This window comes from Labrus bergylta, chromosome 16, assembly GCF_963930695.1.
Source record: "Labrus bergylta chromosome 16, fLabBer1.1, whole genome shotgun sequence".
Taxonomy (NCBI): Eukaryota; Metazoa; Chordata; class Actinopteri; order Labriformes; family Labridae; genus Labrus; species Labrus bergylta.
In genome coordinates this window covers 14,651,292-14,669,555 of record NC_089210.1, presented here as the reverse complement: position 1 = coordinate 14,669,555, position 18,264 = coordinate 14,651,292, and the positions used below count along the sequence as shown (strand labels likewise).

Genomic DNA, 18,264 nt, shown 5'->3' with positions numbered 1-18,264 from the left:
AGGTGCTCTAACCACATTGCCTAGAAGTATCTTGAACGTATCTTTAGTCAACTTCAGTTCATATTCACAGTGTCTATCTACAGTTATTTAGCTGTTTAAAAATGAATATGAATTTGTTTTCTTTGCATTGTTCACACTCAACTGAATATTTTTGTTATCTTAAAGGCTTTTTATGCGATTTTTCACACTTAAATGTAATATAAATCAAGTATATCCTGTGAAAATAACTGTGAGTAATGACTGTCTACAATGGGTGTAACACCCGAGTCCCACTGTCTGTGATGTTTTCAGAGTTTTCAGAGTCCTATCTTCAGTTTGTTTACATTACATTACATTTAATTGAGGGACTAGAGAAAAGAAGCATACCATACTGTACTCACTGCTTAGCTGTGTTTCTAGATCACGCTCATTTCAGGTAAATTTACATGCAGTGTGACGATACGAGCATAGTAAAGATCGCTAGCATTAGCATGCTAACACAACAATGCAGCGCGAGTAGTTTTGGTTTCATGCTGGTGCTCAAGGGCGACATCTGCTAGATCAAAAAAATCACATATAAAGCCTTTAACCACTTGTCGTTCTCTGCAAATACAAGACGTGAGAATATGGAAGACAGGAAGTTTGGAGAAATTTTGTATACAATAAAAACAGTTCACTTTTATTAAAACACAGTCCGATAAACAGTAGTATTCATTTTTTTACAAATTGAAATGGTGTTATGATTTTCTAGATTTAAAGCAAAATTATGTGGATAGAATGAATAAGGAGGAGAACAAGGTAATATATCTTAGGCATAATGTAACACGTGTCTTCACTGTCCACTTGATTGGTTCACACTTTAAGATTTTAATTGTTTTTTTACTTGATAAAACTGTTTGCCATGGGTCAAAGGTCCAGTACTTTTGCCATTTTAAATCATTCTGACACCTAAAGGTCTAGATAAATATCCTCCTGTTTTTCATAGATGTCTAAAGTTGGTTCATTAAATGGCTGGATTACACTGTCATAGTAATCTTCAACTTCACTGGTTTCTTCTTGTCGTTCTTCTCTTTCTTGTCTGAAAAAGACATCGTTGGTCTTTCTCAAGATTGAATCTGGGGCCACTTCATCACAATCATGGCCCTTGTATCTCTCTGGCTCCTCATATATATTCTCTTCTTCCACTCTCACCGTTTCCTCTTTCAGATTCTTCTCGGTGTCAATTGAACAAACATTCACATAGTCCTCTCTATCATCTTCATGACAACTCCCCACTCTGGCAGCCACTGAAACAGAAGAATTTGAAACACATGTCAGTACTTATGGCTGAACTCTTGAGAAAGTGTGTATTTAAAATGTAGAAAATATGTGGCTTGATGAGCACATTGAGTTTGGACCAGGGTTCCTGGCTGCTTGGCTTTTCGTCCTCTTTTGCAGAGCAGACAGATCACCAAAAGCACTACAAACAGCAGCAGGAGGATCCCAGCAGTTACTGAGGACACCAGAGGCAGATTATAGAGAGGCACTAGGAAAGAGAACATTTGATTAATTTATCATACATAAATGTTTTATTATCTCTAAACCACATACGGCTAAAATAGTGTGCTTTAAGTTTAAACCCAAGACTTGGATATAAGGATGAGGGTATCCATTCATATGCTACACCAGTGGAAAAAAATGTAAGCTTCCATCCACCTCAGCTTTACCCCAACGACATCTGCTGGAAACTAGGTTACTATGATTCATGACCAAAACATTTTTACAGACCAATTAGGTTTTGTCCAACTTAATATGCTGCCACCTTGACTTACCATTAAACCAGGGCTGCAAGCACACTGTACACATACACACCTCTGAAAATGGTCCAAATTGCTGCAGGACAGCTGGTCTTTAATCAGCCTAAACAAGTTTATGGTACTCTATTTAATAACTAACATTGCTGAGCGGAGCCATTGCTATTAAGAAAGAGGATGGAACAATTTTGAAGTCATTAGGAAGTTATTAGTTGTTGGTAAATGGTAAATGGACTTGAGCTTCGTTTGAGAAGGGTTTTTTTTCTCCAGAAATGTATTTTTATTTAACCAGCCAGTAACTTTGATTTTTTTTAGTTAAGTTTTTGCCCTGTTTGGGTCTTTATCTAATTTGTATAAAGGCTTATCTGCCTTTTCAGCGGAAACAAAGGGAGATATTGCACATCATAAAATATTTTGTTATGACACTTTTACCAATATTGCACAGTGTACACTTTAATTGGTAATTAAACAATTAAAAAATGCTAAGCTTAATTCTACTCACATTTAATAACAACCCTGATTGCTCCTGTTTCAGTAGAATTAAATCTCCTTGTAGACAGTTCGACCTCATACACACAGCTGTAGTTGCCCTGGTGTTTATACTCAGCTACAGGGAAGTCAAAGGAGGCCGAGTGGTTGATTGCAGGCTTGGTGGCAACAATGGTTGAGTCAGAGGAGATGAGAAAGAATTGGCCCTCAGAGTAGCTGCTGTTAATGGAGCAGATGAAGATAAATCTGTAACCCCTGGTGACCTCTGCACCTTCAGGACTCCAGACCAGCCCTCTGTTAGGAGATGTGAGAGAGATACTCGGCTGTTGCAGTCTCACTGGATTCGAAAGGGATAATACAAAGAACAATAAGACAACAGGATTTTAAAAACAGGTCAGGATAAGGTGCAGATTCCTGATAAAGCCCCATACACAATCAAGCACATTCAGGCTGTGAATTTATTGGTAGTTGAAATGGAGACAAAACTAGCTTCTTGTGAAGTTCACACAAAATTGTGTCTTGATACTTCTTGTTTATACTTCCTCATTATGCATTATGCTTCCTCAAATACTTTAAGATGTGAAGCTCTTTTGGGAGGTGCTCTAATAACTTATTATCTTTATCACATAGTGTTCTACTGCAAAGACAAAAACATGTTTTAAAGAAAGTTTAGACACTATCATATCAATTTTAACCTTTTTAAACCATCAATACAAGAATGACCATGTTGACTTTTGTGTTATATTTTAAAATGATCAATATTTGTTTAACTTACCAGTCAAGACTTGACCGGAGACACTTTTCTTGAACTGACACGCGTACAATCCCTCATCATCGAAGCTCATTCTATGGATATTGAAGGTGACAGAATTTGTATTTGGCCGTTCGGTCATTTTGGAATGACCTGGGATCTTCCTCAAGTAAAACGTTCCATCATAAATCCGAGTCGAGATTGAACAAGTGATGTTGACACTCTGATCCAAGTTTAGCTCCCCAACAGGATTCATGGAGATGGTTGGCTTTGTGAGGCTTTCTGAAATAAATAATACAATACTTACATTGTGATACAATACTCAGTGATATCTGACAGTTATCAGCCTTTGTTTTTCAGATCTCATTATGCATATGGTAAGACATATGAAGAATCATTGATAAAATATGGGAACGCTAACTATGAAATGATCATCTGCTTACATGACTTGTTTTGTATACTCAACCCTCTCTATATTGGATATATTTATTTAAAATGCAATAACGCTTTAAATGTTTAACTAGACATTGTACAGTATGTTAAAGGCTGGATTCGTCTTAGTGGTCATGCAGGCATGGACGGGCAGTCTTGCATTTCAGTTAAATGCCAAATGAGATTTTTTTCCACCAGCTTTGTGAGAAGAAAATGTGTTGGTGGATAGTTAATTATTATCAAAATTGTAGATTAGCTTTATCGACATTCAACAACTCCTAGCTCCGACTGCCAAAAGGTATCAGGTTGTGTAATGTCAGAGGAGAGAATCAAAACAAATGTAATAGATAATAAAGGACACAAAAGCGTGAGGTTGTTTCAACAAAGTAAATGAGAAAACTAAAATCAAAGTTGAGGCTTTTGCTGCTTTGTGTTCAAAAAAAGGTAGTTAATCATTTCAAATAGATTTATTTTATTTATGTATTGATAGCTCTAAACTGCTGTAAATCCTGTGGTGTCAATCAAGTTCTGTTGACATGCAATTGTCTTGGTTAATACACAACATACATCCACAACAAAACCTGTTGAGGTCTTTTAGTTATTTCTTTTCTCCGATGATAATCCTGTAATTATGATAACTTTTATTACAACATAAATCAGACAAGAGATTGAAAACTCACCAGAACAGATCACACCAGCGTCCTCATTGTGATTACAGTCGTGTCTTCCCATTTCTCTGGCCAGACACTCGATAAGAGAAGTTTCCCTTCCTGAACAGTCCACCTCATCAAGCAAAATTTGACCAGTTCCTTCACCAAAAAAGGCCTCATGGGGAGCACTCAGTGCTGTCCCACAGTTCAGCTGTCTGCACACCACATCAGCTTCACTTAAATCCCACTTATCATCACACACTGTTCCCCAATAACCACTGTGCAAGATTTCAACTCTTCCAGAGCAATGAGTAGACCCAGACCCAGTTAATCTGATTGAAGAACCTAGGAATTCAACACAGAGGGAAACAAATCATTGCTGCAATTGTTTTCTCTAAGATTGTATCTGTTTTATTATATCGTCTTTTTAAAGACACGTGGCAAAAATTCATGAATAAATAACAAAATATTTATCAACATTTCCCTCGTATTATTCTGCTCTTCATTTGATAAAGCATGCTGCATTTTTGTTATTACCAGTTTTACATGTGAAATGATTCTACAAGCTTCCAAATCAATACAAATAGGTTTGTTGAGTGACAAAAAAGGATACATTATTTTCCTAGTATTATTATTTTTTTTTTTACTTTTACTTTTCTCAACTGAGGAAACACAAGAGTCCCAATAGTGTCTGGAGTCCTGTGCTGACCTTAGAAAACCAAGTTTTCACATCACCTCAGCAACGTTTAAGTAACAGATATCAACATATATATAGTCACTTCTCTGATAGACTTCAACCTTTCAGAGCCGTGGGTAGAAGAAGGCCCAAATAATCTGATCTGCCCACCTTTAAGGTAAATTAGACCGAATGTACAATATTTCGTGTGTTTACAGGCAAAGTTAAGCACAGAGATATTCCTGTTATTCCATTTAAAAATAATAATAATAATGTAATACAATTTCTTCTCATATTTGAATAATAATACAAATGTGTTTGTTTTTTGTGGAAAACACTGATCAGAAAAACAGTTGATTAAACAGAAAAAAATGACACATCAATACACATCACCCCCGACAAAACCTACAATATTATATTTCACCAGGGAATGCAAATAACGGGGTTGCGTCACAAAGAAAAGTTGATTTACCTGCAGCAGGCAAAGAAGAAATCAAGAAGAAACAAACTATTGGAGAGAATAAAGCAATACATTTTATTTAATGTTGTATTTGTTTATATAAATGAACTTTCTGCAGAATATTTCTATTTCTAAGTGTCTATACCATTCTGTAAAGCTTTTTTCAAAGAATATAATTTTGGAAATTTCAGCCTTACCCAGGGTCAAGCAAAGGTGTCTCTGTTGTATGCTCTTCATGGCTGACACACAACGCTCTGTAATAAAACACAGAATACTCATCCTAGTGGTCCTTCCTGGAACATTGTCTTGTTATCTTGGTTGTCATATTTTTAAGCTGGAAGTATAGAGCAGTGGAACTAAGCATTTCAATAATACAGAGTAATAAGTGCAAAAAATGGCATACCAAAACAGCAAAATGGTCAATATAATAATATTGTATTCTTTTTGTCTCCTCTTCCTCTTCCCCTGTGGATCTTATAGTGTTGGATCCTGTCAGTCCCAGCGGAATGCTTTAGTCAGAATTGCAAATGAACCAGTTGGCTATTGACATGTCAGCATAAAAACTAGGTTGTGTTGAATTCTGTCATTTGTTGGTCAGGAAGTGTTCAGAAGATATATCAGAGTTTTTTGCAGCTGCTTCTGGTTGATTAGAGCTACTGAGAGCAATTGCTTAAAAAACACCAAAGAGCTGGACATTTCTTTTAGACTACAGTTTAGACTGCATTAGTTTAGACTACAGTATATGACTATAACAGTTCCCTTGGGTTTTTTGCTATGAGCCAATATTTTCACAATAAAAACATAATTTTTCAATCAAAATGTGAAATACTCACAAGTGAAAATCATTTAAGAGCATTACAGAGACACCTCATATTACAAGCTCTTATATGTAACATGATAATGATGAGCAACCTATGGCACTGACTACTATTTTTATTTGTGTATTGATGGAAAGCCAATTTGATACTTACTCATGTCTTTATCTGTTTCATATTAATTTCCTTTTTACAGAAAAGCATTATGCATGATATGTCCTTTCATTCACAGGATTCACCAAACATTTTTACATTTCTTTCAAGGGCCTATTAAAAAACAGTTATTTCAAGAGAAGTTTTCACTTCAACTTGCAAGGCTTTGTTTATATATAAAATGATGAACAGGACACAAACTGTCTCTGCACATGAGACACTTTAACAAGGCTAACTGATAACAGACACAAATAGTTGTGTTGGTGCTTTACTTATGCAGATATGAAACTACACATGCTTTTGGCACATCATCATCTTCACATTGTCATAAAATATCAGCACCCTGAAAAGATACTGCAAGAAACTGTGGCTTTTCCGATTAAAGAACCACATTGACTTGGAGGATATGTCTTATTGCAGTCAGTGGAGAATGGGAAACATAGCTCCAACCTTGGCTCCGAATGAAGCAATTGGTGATCTTGCTTACTTATCAATATGAATCAAGACGATTCAAAAGGACATCTTTTGTTATAATGTGGGCTATTCCCTAGTCTTACAAACTACATGTGCCCTAACTTTTCTGATACTAAAAACCGCTGAGTGTGGGCAAGACGGATCAGAACCAGTGATTAGCAAGTCAGGAAGAATAAAATAGAAATGCAGATTTCCTTCTAGAATTCTACAATTCACTTAGCAGATGCTTTTATCCAAAGCTGCGAACAACTAAGTGTAAGAACAACACAAGCAAGGATCTAGAAAGGAGAAAACAACGTCAGAGGACATTTAAGGACTGCAGGTCACTGGAAGTGAAGTCATTTTGAGCCTTTTTTTTAAAGATCCTTATACCTAAAAATTATAACCATTATAACCTTATAACTACATCTGATGTCAAAAATACATTTATGAAGCCATTATCCATATCCCCTCATCATCTATCATATCAACAGAAAGGTTATGTGTTGACACAATGGAGCAGGTCTGGATCATAATGCGTGTTTGGTTCGTCTCCATCGGAGTTGATAGGTTTTTACTTTATTCAATGTGTGTGCTTCCACTGGCTCCGCTGTGCTGCGTCTCCAGAGCCCTCCGTAGCAGATATACAAGGCCTCAGTTTTTGCCAGATGTCAGCGCATCAATTTACCACGAACAGATCAATCGAGTAAAAGAGTGGCAGGGATTATATACACAGAAAACCAGGGGATAACGAGACACAGCAGGTCAGGAAAGAACAAGGCGGGAAAGCATGAGAAGCAGCATCTGTAAGAACGACACAAAGATATGTACAAAATAAAACAGGAAATAACAATAATCATGGACAGAAACAAATCATGTTCTTAGGTTACTTTATGGGATGTGTCAGAAATGAGTGAAGATTCTCCTTCAATTAAGTGAACCAAATATTAATTAGTGAATCTGTGCAAGAAATGTTTTTTTAATCTCTCAATTTCAAATAAGTGAAATTAGTTTTTTTTCTTCTTTAAATAGAATAAAGCTGAAAAAATGTTAACCATTTTTTACAACTATATATTCAATATAAAGGGTGTTTTCTAATAAAGTGATACAGTCCACTATGGATACAAACTAAAATTCTGTTAGCTTGTTGTGAGGAGGAATATACTTTACGTTTGAAAATATTTCAGGTGCCCTTTGAAAAGTGTTAAATACAAGTGCATAATACTGATTAATGTATCTCTTTTACATGAAAACTAAAAATACCTGCCTTAAGAAATCCTTTGTTCCAATGACTTCACATGGAGTACAGTGCAGTCAGGAGAGTATTCACACATCTCTAGAATGTAAGCAGCGTCTGACATCTTATGGACATAAACTGTAATTACAGTCTGCAGTTTTCAAATCTGCAAAGCGAAGACAGCAATAATTGTTCAAAATGATCAATACGTGCTGTTCCATCAAAGCCAGGCCCTGATAACATCTATAGCCACCACTCTAACTCTCCTGCTTTATCTATCATTACATTTCTGAAGCAATTTGCTTTAAGACTATCATGAATATTTGAGGTCAAAATGTTTATTACTGACTATGAAACACCAGTTTATAGTACTAAAATACTCAGATATTCAAAACCAATACAAAAGTACAGATTACTAAGCTATGAGCAAAAGGTCACCTCAGCAGTACCTGGGAAGTGACCTGGAACCTCTCCAGCTACCACACCAACTTCCATATTATGGTCGGCACAGGAACTTGAACAGGTGACTCTTCGGTTCCCAACCCAAGTTCCTACAGAATGAGCTACTGTCGCTCATTACATCTATCCCTATATGACAGCTGTAATGTTCCCAAGCTTTATGAAAAGCTTGGGGGGCATTGTGCTAACCTTCCACATCCTCTGCCAACTCCATCAATGCTGTGTGCTTGTGGGAATAAAATGATAATACCTACATGTCTTTGGCAATTTTTTTTTTGCACTACCCAATATGCAGTTGGGTTAGGGTTTTCCGAGACGCGTACTGAGCAACTGACCAATAACGACAGAGTGGATCGACAGACCAATCAGAGCAGACTTGGCCCACGTGGGGTCTAACAGTGTAGGCTCAACAGAGCGTAGCTGACGGACTCAGAGCGTAGAGGGAGCAAGGAGGAGCAGTACATGAAAACAGACACTTTTTTCGGACTTTAGCTATTGTGAACGTACAAAAGTACGTAGTACATAGATTAAATATATGAACCCCAAAAAAGGGCATAATATGGGCTCTTTAATGAACACAGTCTTATGTAACCTTGATGTGTAAAGCCTCCCACGATCTTGATGATAAACGACCTCTAATTATGGAAGAGAAACTTCTTCTCTTATGAAGAATGTATGATAAAAACTGCTGAGTTGTTTCTGTGTATAAATATGTGTTCTTGAGTCCTATGAACTACTCTCACAGACTACTCTGTACTCTGTGAGATTTGCACCTTAATAAAGAAACATCTGAATTTCTAACAATAATGCTTTGAAGATTATTTGATACTTTATGACAAAATGAAAGTCATAAATGTACAAAATAACTTTCAAAATGCAATGTATCCTGCTAAAAAAAAAAAGATTTAGGATTAGATCTAAACAATGACTAGCGCACAGTCTTGCATGCATGGCGGAAATGCATTAAGGGCAAATAATATCATAATTTCCATAAATGCCATCAATTGTTTCAGTAAGTAGTTTTACATTTTCATAGTCATCTTCTTCTTCACTGGTTTCTTCTTCCTCTTTTCTGTTTTCATCTTCACTGAAACAGACCCCCTTGTCCTTTCTCAAACGTGAATTTAGGCCTACTTCTTCAGAATCATGATCATCAAATCGCTCTGGTTCCTCATAAATATTGTCCTCATCCACTGTTTCCTCTTTGAGATTCTTCTTGGTTTCCATTGAATTTATATTTACATAATCATCTTCATCATCTTTGCAATACTTTCCCACTCTGACAGCCACTGAAACAGAAGTATTGGAACAATGTGTGAGTTATGAAAGATCTTTGGAGAAAGTGTGTATTCAAAATTGTAAAACTGTGTGTCTTGGTGTGTACATTTGTTGTGGACAAGGGTTGGCTGCTTTGCTCGTTTTCTTCTCCTGCAGACCAGACAGACCACCACCAGCAGCAGCAGCAGCAGCAGCAGCAGCAGCAGGAAGCCAGCAGCTACTGAGGACACCATCGGCAACAGAGACACTGAGAGGGAAAAGCATTTGATTCATTTATCCTACAAGTTTACATGTTTAACCTCTCACCATTGCCTAGTCAAATGTACTTCTGATATATAACCCCCAGATGTATCATTTCTTAACCAAGCATCACATGAACAAACCTAATTTGATTTCAGTATAATTGAAAGACTGGAATTCCAACTCACTCTCACCAACCAGCAAGAAATCTGGTCATTTTGATTTATGACCAAACACTGCCAATACTGCACTTAGAAGGTTGTGTTCTTTATGAATATGGGCATTTTAAAGGGCCCATATTATGCTTTTTTCTGGTTTTATATGCCCTTTAGTGTGTTTTCCAAGTGTCCTGTGCATGTTTAGGCACATCTATGTGTAAAAATTCAAAGTCCGCAGAAACGCGGCTTCTCCTACGTCCTCCTGTTAGCTGTAGCATTAGCTGCATCTAACGCTCGATTCTAGCCCCCCTCGATAAAAATTTGTCAGTGCGGCGTCATTGTCAGTGTGAGATCACTGATATAAGTCCATTGGCTCGTTGTGGCAAGCCCTGCAGCTCATGTTGAAATTTCCGAGACACGTGCTGAGCAACTGACCAATCACTTGATTGTTGTCTACTTGTTGTTATTAGTCTGCTTAGCTTTGCATTTTGTTGCACTGGTGCTTTTACACAAATGAAGGGAGATAAAGAGAGATCACACAGCTCGTAAAGATTTTATTAAGGTAAAATATAACTTTACTCATCAGTGGTTTTGTTCATGTAAAAATATGAAACTTAATGCTCCCACCTACTTACATTTAATGATAACGCTGATTGGTCCAGTCTCAGTAGAATTAAATCTCCTTGTAGACAGTTCGACCTCATACACACAGCTGTAGTTGCCCTGGTGTTTATAATCAGCTACAGGGAAGTCAAAGGAGGCCGAGTGGTTGATTGTTCGCTTTGCGGCAACAATGGTTGAGTCAGAGGAGATGAGAAAGAACTGGCCCTCAGGATAGCTGCAGTTAATGGAGCAGATGAGGACAAAGCGGTAACCCCTGGTTACCTCTGCACCTTCAGGACTCCAGACCAGCCCTCTGTTAGGAGATGTGAGAGAGATACTCGGCTGTTGCAGTCTCACTGGTTTCAAAAGGGTGAGATGAAGAAAATATAATACAACAGGATTTATTTACAGAAAAGATAAGATCTAGATCCAACAAATCAATCAATCAATCAATCCAAATTTGTATAGCGCCAAACATTATCTCGAGACACTTAACAAAAGAGCAAGTAAAAGACCTTACTCAGATTGTGAGTACATATTAAAGAAAGATAAATCTAAAAACAATAAACATCATTGAAAAAGTAAGTCTAAAAGTAAGTCCAGTCTGCATTGGAACAAGCCTCTATTTAACATGAACTGGATGACTGAGAACCTACACAGACAACATTGAAAACAAGAAACTAAATAAAATAACTTATATTGTATATTTAGAAAAGTATTTACAAATCAACATGTTAAAGAGACTGACTTTTGTCCTTACCAGTGATGGAGAGTCTGAGTGGGTCACTTAGGACGGAGGTGAAATTTTGACTTGAAATGCTTTTCTCGTACTGACACTGATAGGATCCATCATTTTCAAAGTCAACTTGAATAATGTTGAACGTAGCAGAGTTGGAACTTGGTGTTTGGGTCACTGTGAATGAGCCTGGGATTTTCTGAAGAGTGAATGTGCCACCTAGAAGCTCAGCTGTGATGGAACAAATGATGACGATATCCTGACCCCAGGTAACCTCACCAACAGGTATCATGGAGATGCTGGGCTTAGGGATGCTAACTGAAAAAAAACAACAATACTTTGGTGATACACTTCTCTTAATTTATCTTCAATCTGACAAGAATATGCCTATGTTTTTCAGATCGTATTCAGCATATTCTGGCAAGCCACAATCATCAGAAGTATGTAGAATACACCAACTATCAAATAATCATCTGGTTAACTTGTTTTGTATAATCAAACCGGATGTATTGAATAAAGGACAAAACATTTTATGTCTTTATAAATAAACAAATACATTTAAAAAGTATGTTTAATCATGGTACTTGCTTTATTTGAGTTTTATTATAACTTTCCTTCCTCTGAGCTTAAAAGTGTTGTTAACTTTGATGATACCACTACCACATATCCTGCTAGTCACAGCAAACTTCTGGCACCAAATGAAGAGGAGCAGGAAAGGGTTTGAACCTCACAAATACACGAAGTGCCAGTGAACACAGCAACCCAAATAACAGATGCTCTGCTATTGCTATAACACATACTGTATATTTGTGGTTAAGAGTTATGTATTTTGTATTTTGTTAATGTACTATAAATTCTGTTGAGTTTCAAGTGAACATTTGTCTTAGTTAGAAATACTCTTGGCATTTATTGAATGTATGTCCCCACTTAATCCAATTGAGGCACTGAAGTTGTGTGTGAAATGTGATAAGAAGTCATTTTTACATTAATGGTGGTAAATGGACTTGAGACTCGCAAAGTCTTTCTAGTCTTCTGACAACTCAAAGCACTTTTACACTGCAGGGGCTGTATTCACAAAATCTCTTAAGTACTAAGAGTTGCTCCTTGTGACAGAATTCTTAGAACGTTTTTAGAATCGTGACATTTCTTAAGAATTTTCCCTCAAAGTTAAGACTAGATCCTTGTTAAAAAAGGAAAGTTATTCACGCAGTGTCTTAGCCCTTAAGAGAGCTCCTAAGGCTACAAACTGTTAAGGAGTAGTGAGGAGGACTTTTAACAGGTTTAAGAGTTTTTTCAAGCAGCGGAGAAAATGGAAACATGTTCTGCAAACACTTCATGAAGAATATTCGTTTTCAATCATTGTTTGGCTGAAGAGACAAAAATGATATGTGCAGACATTTAATAAATCCATCTGTGACTTCTTTCAGTGCAAAGTGAGACATGTATGTTGAGTTTGTCTACATGTGGTTACCTCCACAGGTGCATCCAATCACTAATTAAGGACCTTCACATGTTGATATAACAATCAGCATGTAAAGAGGCTGCTGCACAAGTGGGCATGTGATTTCAAACATTTTGTAGGCTATATATTTTTAAAGTATATTTATCCCACGGAGATGTTCATTTCTTAGTGATCATAATTACACAATGGGCCCAATCGATTTCACTGTCTATGGCCATTATCACTAAGACAGCACAGTTTTTTCTCCATTTATTAGCTCAACCAATGACAGCTTCTGAAAGAAATGTGTCATATCTAGCAACGGAGTCAACCACGCCTCCTCATTAAGACAAAAGTTTCCGTCTCTTCCTTGCTCAGAGTTGCTCTGAGAATGTTCCTAAATCATTCCTAGGCTAAAATTCCTTGCTCGGAGTTTTTAGTGTAAGTTAGGAGCTCTCTGAGAGGATTCTCAGAATGTCTGTGAATACAGGGGCAGAACTCCCGGTAGATAGATGACCAACTCAGCCACTGAGCCACAGTCGTCCTTGAAATAAATGTAAGCAATATTACGAATAATAATGAATGATAAAGTAAACCTATGAGTAAAAAGCAGCTTCTCTTTGATGATAACACTGCATTACCATGAATGATTACACTGACTTTATCTTTGTTGAGTTGATGAGACTCAGCATTCTCTCCTCCAGCCCTTTAGGTTGCCTTTGATATTTTCACAACTTCATCAATATTTAAAATATTAAAAACTATGCTCACCAGAACAGATCACACCAGCATCCTCATTGTGTTTACAGTTGTGTTTCCCCATTTCTTTGGACTGACACTCAGTTAGAAAACGTTCACTTCCTGAACAGGCCACATCATCCAGCAAGATTGGGTCAGCTCCTTCACCAAAAAGGGCACTTCCAGGAGCACTCAGTGCCGTCCCACAGTTCAGCTGTCTGCACACCACCTCAGCATCTCTTAAGTCCCAGTCATCATCACATACTGTTCCCCAGGTACTGCCATTGAAGAGTTCAACTCTTCCAGAGCACTGAGTAGATCCAGCTAATCTGATCTGAGTACCTGAGAATTGATCACAGTAGAAAAAACATTTCTGGATGAAACATGCCTTTCTTTTCTTACTGGGTCATTTGAAAAACTGATTTGAAGATAAATGCAGAAAAACATTTTGATTCATTTAGAAATACTGTATCAACAAATCACGATTATCATTCTGCTCTTAAATTTAAAGAGCATGCGGCAGGGTGTGGTTACCAGCTTTTACATGTGAAAAAGTTCCTACAGGCTGCATAGACCCACAATGACAAAAACAGGTTGATTTCAAAAAGCACACTTGATTTTTCAAAACATTTGTTACAAAAAGGTTCTTACCTGAGCAGACCACGCCAGCATCCTCACTGTGTTTACAGTTGTGTTTTCCCATTTCGCTGGATTGACACGCAGTTAAAGAACGTTCACTTCCTGAACAGGCCACATCATCCAGCAAGATTGGGTCAGCTCCTTCACCAAAACTGGCACTTCCAGGAGCACTCAGTGCCTTCCCACAGCTCAGCTGTCTGCACACCACCTCAGCATCTCTTAAGTCCCAGTCATCATCACATACTGTTCCCCAGGTACTGCCATAGAAGAGTTCAACTCTTCCAGAGCAATGAGTAGATCCAGCTAATCTGATCTGAGCACCTAAAAAAAACACATAGAAGAACAAGCACACAAAAAACATTTTTTTTGTCATTTTAAAAACTGCTTCTGAAAGACACCTTTGACAGATGTTATTTAAATGGTAAATGGACTTGAGCTTATATAGCACTTTTCTAGTCTTAAGACTACTCAAAGCATTTTTACTCTGCATGTCACACCCACCCATTCACACACTGATGGTAGTGGTTGCTATGTAGTATCATCCATCAGAAGTAACTAATCCATTCATATACCGCCACCGAAGCAGCAGGAGCAATGCAGGGTTTAGTGTCTTGCCCACAGACACATCGGACATGTTGCCCAGCTGGGGATTGAACCCTCAACCTTCTGGTTGAAAGACGACTACTCTACCAACTGAACTGGAAAGGCTACACATACACAGATTCAAACAAGAGAAAGTACAATTTTGCCTTGTAAGTCTGAATCAGCGTTCTCGTGCTCGGCCAACGACTCCAACTGAGCCACAGCCGCCCCTTTAGAAGCTTGTGTTAAAATTCATTTGTTATTCTGCTCTTAAATTCAAAAAGCATGCAGTAGGGTGTGGTTTACATATTTTGTGTGAACAGCTCATAAGCTTTACAATGACTATGAAAAAGCAGGAAATAACACATTCATTTAACTGTTTATTTAGGTCTCTTCTCATTTGAGCAGCCCTCATCCACACCCAAACATGTCTTCAGTAATGTGTCCTTAGTTTTCTGAGCGGACACTCAGTTATTGACCTTTCAATTGCTAGACAAGCCACCTCATGAAGGTTATTTCCTTCCCTCAAGTAATTGGCACTCACTGCCGCACAACAGCCCAGCCGTCGGGACACCACCAAAACATTGTTCTAATTCCAGCTAAACTAGCCCAATTAATCTGATCTGACCACCCTTCAGGCACATAAGACTTAATACAGGCTATGGTATCGTTGTGGAAATGAAACAATTTTAGAAAATTGGACTGACCTGCAGCAGGCAAAGAAGAGGTCCAGAGTACAGAGACTATAGAAGAGAAGAAAGTTACAATAAGTGCAGAAATATAAACGTCCTTTTTTCATCTAACTCTCTCTGTATATTTGAATTAATTGAGTATAATAAAGTATAGTGTCATAACTATTCTGTTAACCTGCTTTCAAATGTTGAATCTTGGAACATTCTTCTTACCCAGGGTCAAGTAAAGGTTTCTCTGTTGTATGCTCCTCATGGCTGATGCATAGGGTGCTTGTATCATTATCAGTGAAAGGACAGACTGAAAAATGACTTTAAAAAAGCCTGCAGACGCACTTAACCCTGCTTGTCTTTTTTCTGAAATACTTCCTCTTTACAGTGCTGATGTTTTTTTTAAACAAAAAAGTTCAGCAGCACTCAGCAGAACTCAGCTGCTTAAATTGGAACCGCTGCTGCACAGAGACAGCAAAGTTGTCACAAAAAAAATATTTTCAGTTCTAGGGCTTAATCCTGTGAATTTTATAAGCATGCTGTTGTGAGGGTTGTAGATAAACCAATTGGTCTTTCTCAGCTCTGGTCCCTACAAGTAAAATGAGCCATCCGTCATGTAGTGGGGCTATCCTTGTTAAGTAATGTATTAAATTCATGTTAGGGTATTCAGTTACCAATTCCTGTTTTTACTTGGTTATTTTTGTCACTTGGTCCCTTATGTGCAGCCTTTCTTCCTTCTCTGGCTTTAACCCCCGGAGCCATAGTCTCTGCATTTCAAGTCTCTTATCTCCTTGTTCCTCTTAAGAGTTTGTATTTTATAGTTTGAAAACTGTTTGAAATATGTATTAAGTACGAAAGCATTAGCTGATGCTGCCATGACAAACACACTTTAAGTGATAAAAGGACATCCCATGTGTCTATAGTGACATATTGTCTTGTTAGTTTTCACCTTGCATAGGTATCTCCGTTCATCTTTGGTAGGACGGACTAAAGACACAAGCCTTGAGAGTGGGCAGGAGGCATGGATGCAACTTAAGAGACCTGGGTCCTTTCCGAATAGCCACAGATCAGTAGGATGTGCAGACTTTTCAGTAGGGAGTTTCAGTAGACTGAACCCTTGTGGTCATTCAGTGGTCATTTTTTGGGTCCACCCCAGTAGACTGAACATTTCAGCATGGATACTAACTTCCGGGTTTTATGCATATGGATTGGATACATCGTTTCAGGAAATGAATTGTATTTTACCACCCACAATGCTGTGTGAAAATAAACATAAAATGTCACTTTACGTGCGCCTCCAAATCAAAACAAACGAGCGTGGATTAATTGAATCAATTTTTAATCTAGAGTTAAAGTCCCGACTGAAATCATTACTTTTAATAAACAACAAAAAATGTAACAAATGTATGAATTCAGTAGACAGTACCTACTATATGTGCTGTATACTTTTAGTATCTGCACAGTAGGCAGATATTTGTTCCTTCGTCGTCTGATTCATTCAGTAAAGTAAAATAAACCAATAAAGACGCATACATAAATATGGAAATCATTATTTAAATAGAGGTCTCAGGGGAAAAGGGTTTATAATAATTCAGACATTTGTTATATTTTTTGTTGTCAATTAAAAGTAGCAAAAATTTATTAAATTAATCCACGCTAGTTTGTTTTGATTATGAGGCACACGTGAAGTGAACAATTTACGTTTATTTTCGCACAGCATTGTGGGTGGTGAAATACAATTCATTTCCTGAAAGGATGCATCCGATCCATACTGCATGAAACCCGGAAGTTAGTATCCATGCTGAAATGTTCAGTATACTGAGGTGGACCCAAAATATGCATACTGAATGACCACGAGAGTTCAGTCTACTGAAACTCCCTACTGAGAAGTACTGCATACTGAACTGTGGCTATTCGGGAAAGGACCAATGTCTTAACCTCTTTCTTTTCCAATTCTCCGTGTGTTGATGTTTCCGATTGGCTCTGAATCGATTAGTGAGAAAAAACCTCACTCAGTCATTGTTTATATTGTTTAAATTGATCGCATTCAAGTAATGAATCCTGAACAATATTATATCAAAGGGTTAGTGATATGGTCTGTTTGAGTAAAACTAGAAAAATATTGGCTGATTCTTTTTTCTAACTGTTTCTTTTTTTTTTGCATTTTGTTGATGGTTGTCAATTTTCAGCAAAACCTGTGTTACTGTTCTTTAAAGAGCTGTCATAGTAGACAGGATTCATTTTTGTAGTCCTTCAACCAAAATTCCAGATTTTCCAGCAGCTTTAAAGTGAATGGAACACAAGTTCAAGGACAAGTGTCAATACATCTCAAAAGATACATTTAAAAAAGTGATCTAAATGGATTCTGAATCTTTAAACACTTAAGAAAGGAATCTAGATCTTAGGAATCCAGGCAAATTTATTCTAGATCTGACATATTCATAACAAGGAGCAGTATGAGATGTTGATGTTGATAAAACCGTCTTAGAGAAAATGCTTCCTTAATAACAATTGGCATTTTCTCAGGCTGTTTATTTAATGGCAGTTGAATCATAGCTTAAATTAGCGTCTTGTGTTCATAAACACCTCAAACATAAAATGTCTTAAAACACAAGTCCAAAACCAAAGTTGTGTCTTGATACTTCTTCTTTATACTTCCTCTATATGAATTATACTTCCTCAAATACTCAAAGCTCTTTAGGGAGGTGCTCTAACCACATTGCCTAGAAGTATCTTGAACGTATCTTTAGTCAACTTCAGTTCATATTCACAGTGTCTATCTACAGTTATTTAGCTGTTTAAAAATGAATATGAATTTGATT

At 37.3% G+C, this 18,264-nt stretch overlaps 1 protein-coding gene across 1 annotated transcript; it reads right to left on the bottom strand.

Annotated features, from left to right (window-relative positions):
• Positions 1-651: 651 nt before the first annotated feature.
• LOC110005354 (deleted in malignant brain tumors 1 protein-like) lies at positions 652-15,707 on the bottom strand. The gene is made up of 14 exons (XM_065964784.1): positions 15,668-15,707; positions 14,193-14,501; positions 13,575-13,883; positions 11,387-11,680; positions 10,659-10,982; positions 9,732-9,872; positions 9,313-9,636; positions 5,428-5,535; positions 5,243-5,278; positions 4,125-4,439; positions 3,037-3,294; positions 2,275-2,598; positions 1,364-1,504; positions 652-1,265 (listed from the first exon to the last, which is right to left on the bottom strand). The coding sequence occupies exons 1-14, from the start codon at positions 15,705-15,707 to the stop codon at positions 928-930; spliced, it is 3,261 nt and encodes a 1,086-aa protein (XP_065820856.1). The 3' UTR covers positions 652-927.
• Between the last annotated feature and the right edge of the window lie 2,557 nt (positions 15,708-18,264).

Excerpts from the sequence above, each read along its gene's own strand:
- LOC110005354 (XM_065964784.1), bottom strand. The coding sequence starts at position 15,707 with ATGAGGAGCATACAACAGAGAAACCTTTACTTGACCCTGG. Across the intron at positions 9,873-10,658 it reads AATCAGCGTTATCATTAAAT|TGTCTCTGTTGCCGATGGTG; the intron begins GTAAGTAGGTGG and ends TTTCCCTCTCAG. Across the intron at positions 9,637-9,731 it reads AACCCTTGTCCACAACAAAT|TGGCTGTCAGAGTGGGAAAG; the intron begins GTACACACCAAG and ends CTTCTGTTTCAG.